This window comes from Hakea prostrata, chromosome 6 (assembly GCF_041222555.1).
Source record: "Hakea prostrata isolate BN-2017 chromosome 6, UWA_Hpros_2, whole genome shotgun sequence".
NCBI lineage: Eukaryota > Viridiplantae > Streptophyta > Magnoliopsida > Proteales > Proteaceae > Hakea > Hakea prostrata.
Genome location: NC_142605.1, coordinates 28527291 through 28545817, shown reverse-complemented (window position 1 = coordinate 28545817; position 18527 = coordinate 28527291). Strand labels below are relative to the sequence as shown.

At 37.5% G+C, this 18527-nt stretch overlaps 1 protein-coding gene across 1 annotated transcript; it reads left to right on the top strand.

Annotated features, from left to right (window-relative positions):
• Positions 1-17601: 17601 nt before the first annotated feature.
• Positions 17602-18527, top strand: LOC149013089 (uncharacterized). The gene has a single exon (XM_089160282.1). It carries the CDS (start codon positions 17757-17759, stop codon positions 18252-18254), a length of 498 nt encoding a protein of 165 aa, XP_089016408.1. The 5' UTR covers positions 17602-17756; the 3' UTR covers positions 18255-18527.

Genomic DNA, 18527 nt, shown 5'->3' with positions numbered 1-18527 from the left:
GACCAGACCAGAGGCTGGGCGCACGCTCTGCTCCCAAATCTTGAGTAAACCCGATTCTATTTCTGATGCACACCGACTCTGGCAGGCTTTGGAAGCATCAACCCAGGCCCAGCCACCCAAAGTCAACAAACATTTCCTGAGTCTGAAATGATTAGAATCAAAACTCCAATCGAATTGAATCGATGGAGAATGATCCCAGTGTGTTTCAAAGACTTGGATCAAGCAAGACCATCATGACAGATTGGACCAGAACTTAATTCGAACCTGTAAACAAATTAGAAAGATTAGATTAAACCTAATCAAGTTTTACTGGATTGGACTGCATTAACGAATGATGGGTTCGACGACTGCAACAATTGACAGATATCTAAACAACACAACAGTGTTGAGTAAATGAAACTAACTAGAAAAATCATTGACTTTATGAGGTTTTGATATAGGTAAATTACTTATCCATTGATTTCAATACTTGAGACGACTTTTGATTGTGGTAAGTCATTAGCTATATGATATTATGTTAGTTAATTAGTTATCCATTATTAGCTAGCTTTCTCTCTCAGATTATAACAGGTGAGTTAGATATCCATTCCTCTCAATATCAGAGAGAAGTGGAGAACCTTGCATTTGTAAGATGAATGGTTACAAGTCAGCAAATACGAACTTACAGAAGGGAGAAAATTTGGTTTGCACGAATGCTTCAATTAATTACCTTCTCAATCATACAAAATTAGGTGGACAGGTAAATAAGATTTGATACCAGGATTCTCCTAATGTTTAGTTATCCATCGATTTCATTTCTATTCCAATTACAGACATATCAAATCATTCTCTCTTACCAGTGTGTTGGGTTCTACATTGACATCTTTCAATATTATATATTGGGTATCTCTCCCACCCACTGACCCACCTCCATTACTTCCAAAACCCAAGAATAACCCACTCAGCTCATCAGACATTCAGGCCTAGCCACCTCCATTTCCCATCATCTGCTATCTTCTTTTCTTCTGAATCATGTGGTGTGTGGCCTATTCTCCCTCATGTCCTCATGCTTGTTTTTCAATCATGCCTCGTCTTTACTCTTCAACATCTAATTTTTTTTTTTTTTTTTGGTAAACCACTCTTCAACATCTATTCACTCTGACTTCTTTGTCTCTTCTGTCTGTCATCTTTATTTCTTAATATTGCCATATTCTGTCTGTGATCTTTCTCTCTCTCTCTCGTGTCTCTCTCTGTGACAAAACTGTCTCCAAGTCTCTCTCTCTCTCTCTCTCTCCTCTCTGTGTCTCTCTCTGCCCCTTTTTTTACGTCCCCGTGTGTCTCAGTTCGTTTTTGGTTGCGTGTTCTCCCTGGGTGGTCTGTCCCTCGTGCTGTGTTTTGGTGACTCCTCTCTAGGTTACATGCTTTGCCCTCCTGTCTTTTTATTTCGTGTGTCTTTTGATGCTCGGGTTCTTTTCTAGCGAATCACTGCGGTTTGTTTGTCCCCTCCGTATCGCATGTCTGGCTGTGCTAATGAGCATGTTATGGGTGACCCCGGGTGCCTTTTGGTGTGTTCGGCGGTCTCTGGTGGCTCGCTGTGTCCTTCTTTGCTTTTTCCGTTATTCGGCCGGTCTCTTGGTTGGTGCTTTCCCTCTCTGGTGTTCCCTCCGTCATATGTTGTATTCTCCCCTCAATTTTGCTTCTTTCGGCGTTGAGCCCGGGCCGCGCTAGTCACCTATGGGGGGCTTGAATGGGATTGGTCTCTACCTGTTGTTTATCATAACATTCACACAAGACTCAAGATTACGTGGGCTTCATTGTGGCCTACATCCCGTGCCCCATCACTATTTTCGGGTGGGTTTTATTATCTATAAATGAGGTGGTTTTACAAGGTTTTCTAATATACTCCCCTCTTGCTGTCTCCTATAGGTTGGGCTGCGTTCATTCGTTAACATGTTAATGATCTCATTAAATCAGAATCTTTATTTATTTGATGTAGATGTACAACCTTGATACTCCTGATTCAAATTTTACAATCAACAGAGAATCCTTATCTAAACCAACCAAATTATCCATAATTAATCAGCTCACCCCTAACAGAGCCTCACATCAAAATTTCAACAATTTCATCATCATTTCTTAAGGATCTGTCAGTCACAAGTCTACACATCCATAAGGTTAGATTACTTATGTATGCACTCAACAACCTAACAAGATAACAAAGACAAGAACACACATCAGAAGAGTTCCTCTCACAGTCCATGACTAATCATCTCTGCTACAATGGTCTACAAAAAACCTACTTATGAATCCTGCATTATCAGGCCTTCGGCGACTATTTAAACTTGATCTATTATTATGTATGCACAAGTTATAAAGATCCATGCCAATATCACCAGGCAACTGCGTCATTCTTTCTGTTTACAGAAACTATAAATTTGTCTGAATCATATAAATAATCTGAGTAACTCGCTCAGATTTCGGTTTTTTGTGGACTAAGACGAAGCCACATCCAAGTTATAAGAATAAAAAATATATTTCACAATATTCTACAAGATCTTTTTCGATGGGTGTATGATGTATATATAGCCCAAAGGGGGAAACCAGATCTTGACAGAGACCAGTGAGATCTCAACATAACAAACACATTGACGTCAGTGGTTAAGGTTCCTAGACACTTCGGAATAGCCAAAGTTAGCTTCGTTTTATGGAAACTTCAACAAGCAGCTGGATAAACGCATTGCTACTTGCTTTGTGTAACGTCTATAACAAACAAATTAGGTTTGAATATTGGAATGATGTACTGACAGTTGAACACTTCAGAGCCACAAAAAAAAAAAGGGAAAGGTTAAATAAACACTCTAATAATTTATTAATAGATTATGACTTTGTGCGAACTATGTTAATGTTGATGAAACAGGTTCATGGGATGCATCATAAAGGAGCTGTTTTAGAAGAATTGAGACTTTTTTTTTTTCATTATGAAAAAGATGGAAGTCTAACGGGGTTATGCAATAATTGCCAAACCACCTTTGCCTTTAGTGAAATTCAAAAGTCAAAAAAAAAACCATACTTGAAAACATAGGCACAGATGGAACACCTAAATGTAAAAAAGAGAATTTGACATGGTTACTTACAATACCTGGTGCCTGTGAAAACGAAATAATAAAGAAATATAGACGGAAGACAACTTGTGTTGAATCCTATCGAGGAAGCCCACCATCAATTCCAAGCTCTTCTCATCTGTGTTATGAGTTTTATTTTTAGAAAAAAATTAAGTAATAAATTTGAGAACTCATACATATAATCCATGGAGAGAGAGAGAGAGAGTTTGGGTAGTAACGAGAAATACCTAGAAGCCTTGCCTGGGCAGTGTGTGACCTTTTGGGTGATGAATCACTATAGGGTTGACGAATGAATCCAATAAGGCGATTCCGAGTGGCTTTAAGAAGTCTTTCTTGCCTGAAACGTGGATCATGAGTTTATGCTTATGCAATTGTTATGATTATATCGATATTCTTTTAATGAATTCAGAAAAATGTATAAAAATTGGAGGAAATATTACATTTCATTATTACTACTATTTCACTGATTAGTCATTTTTATTATTTAAAATACAACTTTGTTGGTGTTGGTGTCGGTGCAGGTTGGTTTCAGGTTTACATGAACGTGATGCACATGTGAAACATCACCTTTGGTCACTTTGTTGGTCACTTGGTTGTATCAATTGAATTCAGCTATTTTACCTGGAGTGATTTTATTTTGTCTACTATATTGTAGGATGAGACTTGAATATTGTGCATTTAATGGGATTTCTATTTTAATCGTCTGCTTTGCAGGTGGTGGTTGAAAGCGAGACGGATGGTCATTGGCAGCAGAGTGCTGCTAGCACTAAAGTTGAACCCTATTGTGGCAAAGGGAGCGTCAGGTAATGGTATCCTCTACCATTAATAAGCATGAAAATGCACCAGAAACGAATCCAACCCAATTCAAAACTGATTGTTTTAAATCGATTTAGAACTGTGCTTCATATTTTATAGTGAAAAGTAAGGGTGTCAAAACCTAACCCGAACCACTAAAATCGGACCGAACCCCCCCGTTATAGCCCGAACCGAAGCTTAATGGGCTATGTTTGGGCTGAACAACCTCAGCTTGTAATGGTTCAGCTGGGGTCGGACCAGCCCAAATCGTTTAACCCGAAACCAACCCATTAAACTCATTATAAATAAATAAAATTAATTTAATTTAAATATAAAAGACAAGAAAACCCCCAAGTATCCGTTTGTTTTTCTTAACTGTATTGCTTTGGAATATACAAACAAGAAGCCAGTGTATATTAACAAAAATTTAGCAAGTGTATTATCATTTAAAAATATTTTAATACTTTATTTTGATCAATTTTTACATGTGTCCAGAAGGAGGAGGAGAACAAGCAGAGACAACCCATTAAAATTGATGCCAACTTTTTTTTGTATATTAGTTCTATAATTTTTACTTTTTTTTAAAAAAAAGTTTTTGGTTTTGAATACCCAATACAAGAGACTTGGAGATAACTTAATGCTTATATGTGTTCACATGCTATTGATAAATTCCACACATCAACAAGGTATTTAAAATATACCGCTAGTAAACCCGAACCAAACCATTAGTAAACCCAATTCTAAAATGTTAGTCAGCCCGAACCCAAATCGCACCAGCCCGAAACCGTTATTTCCTTAATGGACCGTGTTTGGGCTAGAGTGTTTTTCAGCCCTAAACCGTTAGGCCTAGCTCAAAATCGGCCCAACCTGAACCGTTGACATCCCTAGTTAAAAGCCTCAGTCAAATTTCATCTGGAGATGTCTCTAAAAAAAGAAAGCCGCCTAAGGGCATAAGTTTGCCATCTTTTTTTTCCTTAAGATGAAAGAAAAGCAGAATGTAAATTTACTCCTAAAAATGGGGAAAAGTGGAAGAAGAAGCGAGAAAGATACCGAGAATGTGGAGGGAAGGAAGGTCAATGGGAGAAGAATATGCCATGTCTACTACAAAGGAGGGCAAAAGGGTGGCTTGGGTTCAAGCGGACTACCAATGCAAGAATCAAATTTTGAATGTATTATCTAATGACTTATACCATGTGTATAGTTCATTTGAATATGCTTATTCGATTTGGAATGCTTTGGTTAAAAAGTATTATTTGAAGATGCTGGTTCAAAGAAATACTTGGTGGTTAGCTTTCTAAATTTTTCTATGAAAAATAATGACACGATATCAACCCAAATTGATTTATTTCAAATTATGGTTAGAAAGCTAGCAAACGAGAAAATGGTCTAACCTGAAGAATTTGTAACCGGTGCTTTGATTGAGAAACTTCCACTTTCATGGAATGCTTTCAAGATGTCTATCAAACACAAGAAGATAAGATTGACTTAAGACTAGTTGGTTGTAAGAATCAAGATTGAAGAAATGAACCGGTTCAAAGACAAGGATGAAAAAAACCTTGGGGAAAAACGTTTAAAAGCAAACTTGATGAAAACAGATAGGCAAAATAAGAAAAGGAAAAGTCATCAAGATTGTGATGAATCTTCTACTAAGAAGAAATTAGGTTGTTTTGTTTGTGTTAAAGTTGGTTATTTCAAGAAAAATTGTAGGTTCAAGAAAGAAAAAAAAACTGAAAATGTGAATCTAGTTGAAGATGATGTATTTGTAGCTATGATCACAGAAGCTAACTTGGTTTAAAAACCAAAAGATTGGGTGTTGGATAACGGTGCTGCAAGACACATCTGTGGTGATCTACTCAAAATGTTTTTCTCCTACTTCATGAGCTCAAACGATGAAAATGTATTTATGGAAAAGTTCCAAAGTGCTTCTGTTGTTATGGGAAAATGTAAGGTGACTTTGAAACTCACTTCGGGAAAGACTATTATTCTCACCAATTGGTTATGTGTGCATACGCATTTGCTCAAACAAGTGGTTACATTAAACCTATTCAGAAAATGGGCGAAATAGATGTTTTGTTGTCCGTGTACGTTCAAAAATTGTAAGAGATAGGGCCAATGAATGTAACAATATTAAGATTTAGCATTCACGGCCACAAGAACATCGACTCAACTATCAAAAATTTAGTCATGCAATGATTAATATTTTAAACTTGATCTGACTCATGGAAAGAGAAACAAAGAACAGCCACAAAGCTCTAGGGACGCCTTGGATTTGAATCCCTCCACACTCCCCATCCCTTGCCCCTATTGGTCACTGCATGCTAATGACTGGTTTAATGACGACATCAAGAAATGGGTAGGAACTTCTAAATGGGAAGCCATCTTCTACAAGTGGTTCACAGAGTCCAAGTAGCTAGCATTCCTTGTATTGGAGATTTGGATAGCAGGGATTGAGATGACCATCAGGAAAACAAAGTTTTCCCAGACCAAGTGATACAAAAAGATCTGCCACAGTAAAAGGCTTACATCGAGCTCAACAAATGGCTTCCTCTCGTGACGGGTTGGGTTACAATGAATTTTGGCACGTTGTTACTTGTCGAAAAAACCGAACTGTTATGAACCGATTTAGAAGGTGAACTGAGTTAAATAAATGTTGAATTGATTCAGCGTAAACCCTGGACGAACCCAATGTTAACCAAGCTGGCTGACCGAAGTCCAAAGAAGATGATGGAATTGCAGAAGTTAGTGAGAGTTGCTCTTCTCTCTTTTCAATGTCTCTTCTCCAAATTGTTTGGACTTTGGAACTTATCTAGAAGTAGTAATAGGCAGTTTTTATCATTGTTTACCGTAAATACTTGATGTAATAGGCAATTTTGATGAGTAGTTATCTTTTTCTTTTTCTTTATCTATTAAAAAGGCCCATGAGTTTTTGTTGCCTCTTCCAAAAAAGCACAGAAGTCGTCGATTTGCAGAGGTAGAATAACCCTTGCATAGCCTGATTGTAAGATTCTTTTAGAACGTTCACTGGCCCTGACTCGCTAGCGATCCATTGAATCTTCTTATGACAACACACGTCTATGAAGAAGATGGGGCATTGTGGGCTGGGCTTTCTCATACGTAATATTAATGGGGTTTCCATTTTTCATTGTAAATGATGAATCTACATGCAAAACTAAATGATGCACACCCAACATAGTTTGCTAACGATGCAAAAGAAGTGAAAATGGTCAATGTGTCATAGACTCATACACGTCAACGACAGAGCATTCTAAACCAAAGAATCCGTAACGTTGTTTCAGTTTCAGTTCCTTGAGACAAAAATAAAAGAACAACCTATAAATCTGATGCCCTTTTGTTGTATGGAAGAAGGTTCATCAGGAGGCTACTTGTGTTGAATGCTGTCGAGGAAGCCCATCATCAGTTCCAAGCTCTTCTCATCTAAGTTTCATTTTCAGAAGAAAAAAAAAAAAAAAGGGTCAAGTAATAGGCAAAAGACAAGAGTTTGGGTTGTAAAGAGATAAGTAACAGCAAGAATAGATAAGAGTTTGGGTTGTAAATAGAAACACCTTCAACCCAAACTTGGGCTTGGAGGGATGTTGTTGTGATGAAGAATGATGAACAATGCTTGAGGAGGCCCAGATTGAAAAGAACGAGACTGGTTGATCTGGTTAAGGTGGTATGCAGCTGCTTGCTTCTTTATATTTTGTGGGTACATACTATATTCCACACCCATGCCACTTCTACACGTTGTGAACTAAGTGAATCCCAGGATCCACTTCTAGTCCTCCACAGGCTCTAAAGTAACGAACGAAAACACCAGTAATGATAGAACCTTAGATGAATCATCACATAGAGAGAGAAAGAAAGGAGGTGGCTTATCATGAAAGAATTTTGTGATTCCAGTGAAGATTCTGGTGACTGCATCTCAAGTTAGCTGATATTTTGTCGGTTTGTGGGAAAATTGGGCCGGATTTGCCTGTGACTTTTAGTAATATTGTTTCACCCCTTTTTTATTTCACTAACCACCAAACCAGTGAAATATTGCCAGGTTTCGACGATATTTTGCTGATATTCTTTTTACATGCTTCCCTGACGCTTCACCATGTAATGGTGATGGGGTTCACATTAGACTCATTAATATTTACGGGTAGAACGCACCAAGCCAAGGAAGAACATTGTTCTCCTTGGGAGGTGATCTGGACTTCCGTAATTGAGTCCTCAATCTCAGTTTTTTCTTAAACAAGAGGCAAATGGGATGCAAATAGGGGTGTCTACGGTTTGGGTTGGGCTGGTTTCGGGCCGGGCCTAACGGTTTCGGGCTGAAAACACTCAGCCCAAACACGGCCCATTAAGAAAATAACGGTTTCGGGCCAGTGCGGTTTGGGTTCGGGTTTACTAACAGTGTGTTTTGAGTCCCTTGTTGATATGTGAAATTTATCAAGAGTATGTGAACACATATAAATATTAAGTTATCTCCAAGTCTTTTGTGTTGGGTATTCAAAACCAAAAACCTTTTTTTTTACAAAGAAATAAAACTTATAAAACTATTATACAAAAGAAAGCTAGCATTTTGATGATTTTTAATGGGTTGTCTCTACTTATTTTCCTCCCCCTACTTGACACTTGTAAAAATGGATCAAAATAAAATATAAAAAGATTTTCAAATGATAATACACTTGCTAAATATTTACTAAGCCCATCTTCCAAAAAAGCTTTGACAAGCCCATCTTCTAAATGACGAAAGCTTTGACAAGCTTGTTGTTTGCATATTCCAAAGCAAAATAATTAAGGAAAACAAATAGATATTTGGGGTTTTCTTGTCTTTTACATTTAAGTTTAAGTTATTTTATTTTTTTATAGCGGGTTTAACGGGCTAGTTCGGGTCAGGGCTAGTTTCGGGCCAAACGGTTCGGGCTAGTGAGCCACACACGGGCTTGCCCGGCCCAGCCCAAACCATTGCGGGCAGAGATTGTTCAGCCCAAACACAGCCCATTAGGCTTCGGTTCGGGCCGGTTCGAGCTATAGTGAGCCGGTTCAGTTCGGTTTTAAGTGTTTGGATTAAGTTTTGACACCCCTAGATGCAAAGTATTTTTCAAAAGGACAAAGCGTGGAAGAAGAGAGAAAGATACCAAGAAAGTGAAGGGAAGGCAAGTCAATAGGATACGAATATGCCTTGTCTCTACTACAACCAATTTGAGCCAATTTTTAGACCTCCTTATAAAGTGAGAAGGTAAAGAAGCAGACCTGATGATTAAGTAGGGAAGAGTCTGCTCATGCTCTGAAGCTATAGTGTCATCATTTTCTTCTTCTTTCTCATTGTCGGTCTAGTGTGGAATAGGTGCGGGTGATTTTCAGCAGAGTGGTTCCTGGGGCGAGGCTGGTGGTGGTGGTTTCTGACATGGTGAAGGAAGAAGATTGGCAAACAGATTTTTCCTCTTTCACCCACCTCCTTGAAGGTTGGGATATATAGGTAAGAGTATTTTAGTCAAATAAGGGGTAAGTTATATATATGAGGGTATTTTGGTCATTTAATAATAAAAGTTTAACTGGTCTTAATGGTGTTGGTTTCACTTGTGACCCAAACATAATTTAAGCACTTAAGTGATCTAACACGAGTTTTAGTACATAATAAGTGAATCAAATTTAATTTATGCTAATTAGCGCATGAAAAGGAAGGGAGAAGGAATGCTTAACCCTTACAGCCTTACTTTGTTGAATCGGAACCACTCTAATAGGGAGGATTGAAGGTGCCTTCAACATCCGATTTACCAGAACTGATTGAGGCCATTTATCAATTTATTTCTTCATGATATCTTGGCTTCCTTTGCTTGGGCAGTTCCTCGTTCCTAGTTGAATCCATATCCTCTCCTCAAGAATGATGTTTGTTCCTTCTACTGAGAGACTTCTTGTATTTGCAACCTGGGGAGGAAGAGGAGAAGGCGACAGCCTATGCCTTTCTTGATTTTCATTATCAGAGTGAGCCTTTTTGTTGTAGTTGCCACAAATCAGCATATATGAAATTATGGAAATTAAAGCGAAATTGGTTTGTATGAATGCTTCAATTGATTACTTTCTCAACCATACAAAATTAGATGGACGGGCAAACAAGATTTGCATTCAATTGCTACCAGTCTCAACCATACAAAATAAGATTTGATACCCAGATTTAATGTAGTCGACTATCTCCTCATGGTTAGTTATCCATCCATTTCATCTCTATTTCGATTATAGACATATCAAATCATTCCCTATTGCCAGTTAAACAACTGTTTGCTTTGGAAAAGATGATTAAATTGTTGAGGATGGTGTATTAACTGTTTGCCAGTTATACCCACAACGTTTCGAGTAATTTTCAATCCAACCCTTTGTTCAAAGGGTTGGGTTACCCTCTATGTTGAGGATGGTCCATTATTTGAGTTAGCCCTTATGGTTTAGGAAGAACATTTTAGTTTTTTTTTTTTTTTTTTGAAGTTAAAAATGAGACTAAATGCTTATTTTGTTAAGGAAGAAATAGAGAATGAAGAAATCCTAAAAATCGAGAGGAAAGAACTTCAATCCCCTTTTTGAGTGTGCCTCATTCAGTTTCGATCAAATTATTCATCGGATGGTAATTTGGTGTGCTATTGAAATGAAATTTGGACAAGAGATTCGTGACTTGTCATTCTTAAAATCCAATGGTGGAATTATGAATCTAAGCTCAGAAAATCAATGCAATATGTGCGCCTTTGTACCTCTATTTTTTGTAAGATCTACCTTAAATTTCTTAATTTCATTAATTATTGAAGTTCATACAATGGTGTATGCCAATAACAGTTGTTCTTGATAATTGTTGATGTTTTCCTCTAATTTTAACTAGAGAAGATCCTTTGTATTCTCAATTTTGATGATTAGTGTATTTTTTTAATTGTTCGTTCCTTCCTCCATCACCCTTGATATTCTCGCTTCTCTAACCTGCATCATATATGACTCCCTTGTTTGTCTGATTCAAATTTTAAAGTCAATAGAGAATCCGTATCTAAATCTACCAATCCATAATTAATCAACTCCCTTGATCCATCATGTATGCACAAGTTATCAAGATGCACACCAATATCATCAGGCAACTGTGTCATTTTTCTGCTTACAGAAACTATAAATTTGTCTACATCATATAAATAATCTGAGTAACTTGCTGAGATTTCAGTTTTTTGTGGACTAAGATGAAACCATATCCAAGTTAAAAATAAATAAATTTCACCATCTTCTACAGCAGACAGGTTCATGGGAAGCACCATAAAGGGGGTGTTAGAAGAATTTAGAATGAAAAATATGGAAGTGGAATGGGGTTACGCAATGCTTGCTAAACTCCTTTTGCTTTCAGCAAACTTCAAAAGTCAAATATATCAAAACCATATTTGAAAGTTGAAAATATAGGTGTTGCGTCTAGAACTTCTTTGCGTCAGCCGGGTAGTTAGATGATCTTTTAAAGGCTTTTCCAACTGAATACGAGTAGGTGTGATGTGTGCATTCAAAAAGGAAATTAGAGCGGCTTGACCTTGTGTTGGTCGAGGGACTGCCTCCAACGCCCAAGTTAGTTCAGGCAACAATAGAAGGCCTTGAGAGGGTTTTCAAAGCGTAGGAACTAATAGTAAGATGAATCTCCTGCATTGCCCATCTTTAGATGGAGGTTATATAGTGGTTACCTAGAGGCGGCCCCTCCGTTGATTTCACCTATTTAGTTGAAAAGTGAGCAAGTTGTTTTAGGAAACATGTTCATTTCTTAGTGGGATTAACGAAGTCGTTACTCCAATATCCACTTCCCCATGTTTCGGAGTGGGTATGATGGGTAGTTATCTCTAACTGACCATTTTGACTTAGTCGTCTTCAACATTCCTATTGGACATAAGCATTGAGCGTCCTCTCACTTCACGAGCCTATCCCAAGTGAACATGGATGGATCCCCTAGGGAAGGAGTTATCCAACTCCTCAAGAGGGTGTAGAGGATTCCTTCCAAGGGGTTATCCAACTCCCCGAGGGTGTGTGTGTGTTTCAAGGGGTTCTTAGGTTAATACCCTCTACAACAATAGGCACTGAGGGAACAACTAATTTAAAAAGAGAATCTAACAAGGTTACTTATATCATGGCAGTATAGGCTGGTGCCTATGAGAAGGAAATAATAGTACCTCAACAACTCATATCATGGCAGTATAGGCTGAGTTCCTTGCTCGTATTGGCTTAATCTTAAAATGCAGAGAGATAGGAGAGAACACAAAGCACTTAAAGCTCCTACACAGCAGACACTGAGAAGCATGTGTTAAAAACTTGCAGACATCAACTCTGTACAATTGAAAGCATGCATTTGACTAAAACCAAAACAATGCAATATTCCAGCAGTTGGAAGAATCAAAATGGGAAACATCAACTCAAACGAGTGGTTATCCCGTCCAGGTCTTTGTTTTGAAAATAACGGATACAGCAGAGTCCGGATTGTCTCCTCCGCCGGATGTTGACCAAGAATTAAAGGACGACCTACCGGATTAGGGTGATCGAATTTATTTATTTTTACTTAAAACCCTATATAATTTGTAGTTGTAATACCATAAGAATGCTCCCTATCGGAGAGATGAACTACAATCGATAGAGCATAGAATGAAGTGGCATCTCTTCTTCCATATCAGTGTTGATTTATCAAGGTTTTTTTTTTTTTTCTGTAGAGTTGCCTCACCAAGTCAAGAAGACTAAATTGTCCGAACCCTAAACTCACGGATGGGATAATTTATTGAAAAGGAATTGTTTTTCCAATATCAGCCAACTTTTTTTTTTTGGTAGCCCAATATCAGCCAACTAAACTTATGAAAATGGAAGAAATTGGTCCACGCGTGAACCTTGTAGACTTGGGGTTACAGTTGACCTGACGACTTGGTAGGCTGTAGGATCAATTGATGAAAAATATGACATCTGTGCCAATGTTAGATCAAAGGGTTAAAGTTCATTTGTCAGGTCAGATTTGAAGATTGTGATTAAATTAAAAAAAATAATGCGACTTAAAAATGGATCTCAACTTTTTGACGTGATGTTAGGACATATGTCACGCATTTACAAGGAAATGAATGGTATATTTCTGTATCATAAATACACTGGATATTAATCCCTTGTAACATCAATTAATTGACTTTGCAACGTTGCTCAGACGGGTTCTATGTGAAACACATATGCTTGGAAGGGGCCTAGATGCCCTCCCTATAAGTCTTTATGATTTTTTTATTATACATATTATGTGGGATTGACAATAAGTATTAATAAAATAATTCAGAGGTGATACTTTTGTACCTCGAAAATGCGTCAACAGATAGCGATGGAGAGGTGATTTGGACCCCACTTGAAAGTCCAAGTTTGTTGCCTTCGATGATTTAGTTTGCCAAATTTGTAGAAATAACAAATTGAGTCTTAGAATAACCAGCTCTGTCCAATCTTAATCTGGATGACATAAGCCAGTTACATGTTCTCTTGTAGAGTTTTGCAACACTATTTTAGGGCCTGTTTGGTTACATGAGTCTGGAGATTTCAAATATCTAGAGATTTCAAGTTTATAGATTTCAATTCTATGGAGTTATAATTTATAAAATTAGATGTTTAGTTGTAGAATGAAATTTGTGGATTCATCCTAAAAACCTATTTGATCGACATGATTTTTGTGAATGTGCAATTGTATAGCTTTTTTGAAATCTCTGGAATTCACCCCTTACCCATAAATCTATAGATTCACGTTTTTAGTGTAAAATGTGAATCTCTAAATTTCATGTATCTAGAGATTTTTACAACCAAACGGGTATAATTCTCAGATTCATGAATTCAGAAATTTCAAATCTTTGGATTCATGTAACCAAACAGGCCGTTAATGGTTTGGAGAGATTTCCACTGTAATATTTTGCCATATTTATGGTGACAATTATTCCTTTTTAGTCTATGGATAAACCATATTATTTTTCCTTTCTATTGTTCCTTTCCAGTAAGGAGTAAGGACTCACATTATTCTTCTCATGGTTGTGTTAAATCACACACATTTTTAATTTATAGAGACATCAAATTATAAGTGACAACTCAACCATGGATACCTCCATGTCACTTCAGGGAAGGTGAACCCCTTGAAGGAAGGAAGAATGAATTTTACATTTACTCCTTCTTTTTTTTTTTTTTCTTTCTTTCTTTTTTGGGGTGGGTTACTATCAGTACTACACATACAATGATATAATTTGTGAGGTCCATGACACAATAGTGTTTCTAATTGGCATTGTCACTGATAATAGTGGACCACTTTACACTTTTTTCGAGCCCTACTAAAGACCCATTAATGATGCCAATGTGGAAAATTAAAAGCAAGGCGGTTCTCGTGAGTAAAGGCTAGTGCAATCATAACTCTAAGTAGAGGAAGGATGTCTTTTTATATTTTATATTCAACTCCATTTCTTTTAACTCGTGTTTGATTAATCATATTCCAAGAGAAACCAACCTGGTGGCAAACTCTTTAATTGAGGTAGTACTTCCGTTTAATATTCGACTATAGAGATGAATACTAATCCACAGCTTCTAATGATGTTTGAGCATTTTCTCAATGAGTTATCTCTTTACCAAAGAGAAATGTATTCATCCCCATTTTATAATAATTTAATAACCATATTAGAATATCAAACTTAGAGTTTGAAGTTAAATTTATATAATTTCACCCATCATTTAAAAGATAGAATAAAATTTTCTATCTAGTAGTTACTAAACCAACTCTACTTTGACTGAAACTTGGCAAATGAGTTAGATGACTAAGGTTGAGTTAAAAGTGATGCATCTGGAACTTGCTCGACTTTCGAAGGCCTGCAAAACAATAGTTAGATGCAAGCAGACCAGGGTAGTCGAGAAGTCACCTTCGACGATCAAGTTAGCATACACGTTGCTCAAAGGACTCCTTTAAGCTACACAACCTAAATAAGAAATCACAGAAAGCTAAGAATGATTCGTTACATCGGCCTTGTGAGGGGGCAAGGTTTATAGATGTTTTACTCCTAATGATTGTCATATCTGATTGGCTAGCTCCTTCATGGATCCTTTGATCTAGGTTGAGAGTAGGTGATTATTCAAGAATCTTAAAACATCTTGGTTTCCTTCCTTGTATAGATTCCAAAGGATTCGATTCCTTGGAGATATCTTCCTCATATCTCTAAAGCCAGCAAAAACATGAAAACTTCAAATTAAGAGTGGATCTATCTGAACCATATAGAGTTCATATTAATTAGTAAGATGCACAACCCTCACACATGATGGCCATGAATTATGTTATTAGATTTCGGTTTTGTTTTATTTGAAAATCCACCCACTCTTCCAAGATTTCTTTCAGTTATCTGCCAACCAACCAAGATTTGTTATTCCAATATTCCACTTTGCCAACAAAGGTAGAACCTTTTTGTTGGATTGCAATATCTGTGGCTGCACGATTAAAGATGATTCTACCCAAAAAAAAAGAAAAACGATGAAAGATGAGTGCTCTTTTGATAAAGGCAGAAAAAAAGGGCCATGCATAGTACTTTAATCAAATTAAGTGAAAAGAAGGGATCAAAAGATGTTGGTATATTTTCCGGTGTGATTTTTTTTAATAAAAAGTTGAAATTTAATTAATTAGGACCGCATTTACAAAAAGTTTTGGCGTTTAGATCATTTCAGCATTAATTAACCAATTGCTTTAACAGGAATCAGTATCTTCTATCCTAATAGGTAGAGGTTTGTGCTTATCTCACACTTTTTCCTGCATAATATCTCTTGACATGTTTGGTTAAAATACAAATCATTAAATTTTCATTATCCAAACTAAGCACCTTGCTTGACTAACATGCACCATAGACAACACTAACCCACTCACCTACTCTATTCAATACAAATCAAACAAAATAAAATAAAATCAAAAAAAAAGCATATTATTAATTAACTTATGTGTTAAGTTTGTGAGAAAGTAATCAGAATTTAAAGGGAAAAAAATGGTGGCCCACGTAAATACAGACAACCAAGGGCATCAATGGTGTTACTGTTGCATCAAGCCATCAACTTTGTTGGATTTCTTCCACCTCAGTTGCACCTTTCCCCATCCTTACCTAAAAGGGACTTTATTAGATTTTGAGCTTTTGTACTAATGAATAATGAAAAATGCTTACCCCCCGACATGTGATTCTTTATGTCTAAACATTCATGGCAATTGAAAGTACCGTCTTACTCCTTTGTAAAAGTAAATTTTGATTATTTATTTTTTATAATTTTTTTTTTTTTTTTTTGGGTAATCATTTTTTTATTAAGAAACAGAAAAACTGAACATAAACCCAATAACTAATCAGAGGAACATGGCTAATATAACTTAGGCCCTGAACCGAATATACCTTTTGTGTTAGATGATCCACAATACAGTTAGATATTCTAAAAACATAAATAAACTTAACCCCCAAAATCCATTAGAAATTTGTAAATTCAAAAGATGAGTATCACCACTGATCCAAAAAAACATCTACCCATCAAATACTTTGAGGCAAGTTTACCTTTGAACCAAAAATTAAAATTCTTTGACACATGGGTCCAAAGATTATTGACATCTATTGCTAAAATGCGCATGTGATGCCAAGATCTCTAATCCTCCCCCACCACCACCACAATCGAGTTGTGCTTTGTGTGATTAAAGCTAAGAATTGAAGTCCACCCCCACCACTCACCAGTTTTGGCCAGTGAGGTGGCGTTGGTTGGTGGGATTATTTACGTGTAACCATGGAAAGTTTCACTACTTTTAAAATCCTTAACAAAGACTTAGATCTTCTCCATTGGATTCCTATTTCCATTATTTACTGACCCCACCTGTCAAATCTTGTAACCATTATCTTTGTTTTTTGTAACTAAGGAAGGGATACACTAGCGACAACCTTATGCTCCCCCTATATAGTATTACGATTTTCGAAAATTAACCTATGCAGACATTAGCTCTATGATTATCAGTGCCAATATTAAAGGATAAAGATGATAATATTGCGATGCCCAAGACAAAGAGTATACAATTGTCTGATACGAGAGAGAGGATTCAAATGAGAGGCATAGAAGCTACCAACTGAGTCTGGATCCTCAACCCGTCGGGACTCGGGAGAGCACTTTGTGCTCCCCGACGGCTTTACCACCATAAATTACAGGGGAGCCAGGGTTGGGTGATGGAAGTTTTTTAAAAATAATTTTTACCTGTGGGGCCACCGATTTTATAGTGGTAAAACCGTCGTGGAGCACTCTGTGCTCCCCAGACAGGGTGATGATCCAAATTCCTACCAACACGAAGAGAATAAGCTTAAAACCACTAGAATATGTGTCGCCAACTGATTGGTTGATGACCATATCTCAAGTATATTAATGGTAAAGTCCATTGAGAAGGATGCAGCTTAGATGCAACGTGATACACACTCACACATAAAGAGGATAAGAAGGGCAACACAGGGTATCAAGACTTTTCCTGGGAATTCTACCGAAGAGATAAAAAAGAAAAAGACTTTTCCTGGTAATTCTAACAAAGGAACAAAAAAAAAAAAAAAAAAAAAAAGACTTTTCCTGGGAAAGCAAGTCAATCAACACCACAAGTCCAACATCTTAAGGCTCCCTACCCTTAATTTCTACCGCAGTTTCCTGGCAGCTGGCGCTGCACCTCAGTGCTGCCCTTTTGTTGTGTGTTTGGCTCTATTTATTATCACTCATGACTCTTGACTTCATCTGGATCTTATCATCTTTTATTAAAAACCCTCTTTGCCTTCTCTTCTCCTGCTAAGGTCTAGAGCTCAGTTCATCTCTTTCTCTCCTCCAGTTCAGTTCCCAAAAGAGCTAGCCATGGCTTTCAGCTATGCCATGCTTGCTCTCACCATTTCTCTTGCACTTGTGGCTTCTTGCATTGCTCAACCTTCAGCTGCGCCCACAACCACACCATCACCGCGGAAAGCCACAGCACCCACAACCACTGCAACTCCTCCTACATCGGCACCGGCTTCTTCACCAACCGTGTCGGCCACTCCACCAACAGTTTCTTTACCACCGGCTGCCACACCCAGTCCAGTTTCTTCGCCGCCGACGATGTCTCCTCCGACGATGTCTCCTCCGACGAGGTCTCCTTCTTCTTCGCCAACAGAAGTACCAGCAGCATCACCACCTGAACTTGCAACTTCACCACCAGCACCAGGAGCCCCTTCTACTTCCGTAGGGCCTACGCCGAATTCTGTGGCTGCGCCGCCTGGTGAAGGTCCGTCGGCTACGCCTGGTAACGGTGGATCTGTACATGGAAGTAGCATGGCTTTGCTAGCATTGTTCGGAGGAGTTGCACTTGTTGTTTAGTGTAGTACAGTTAATGGGTTCTCTGCTTTTAAATTTCTAGATAACTTTATGTAGAGATTTAAGGTAATTATTTGTGTATTCTTTTCTTTGCTTTTTTTTTTCTTCTTTTTTCTGGTTTTTTTTTTTGTTTTTCTTTCCCTTCTTCTTTCTCCCTTTAATGGTAATTTTTTGAGCTTCATTTGTGAGGGTGATTTCAGAGATTGATCGGATATTACTGCTCTTCTGTACCATTTTCTCTTATTAGATGAATAAAAGATTCGTAATTCTTGTTTA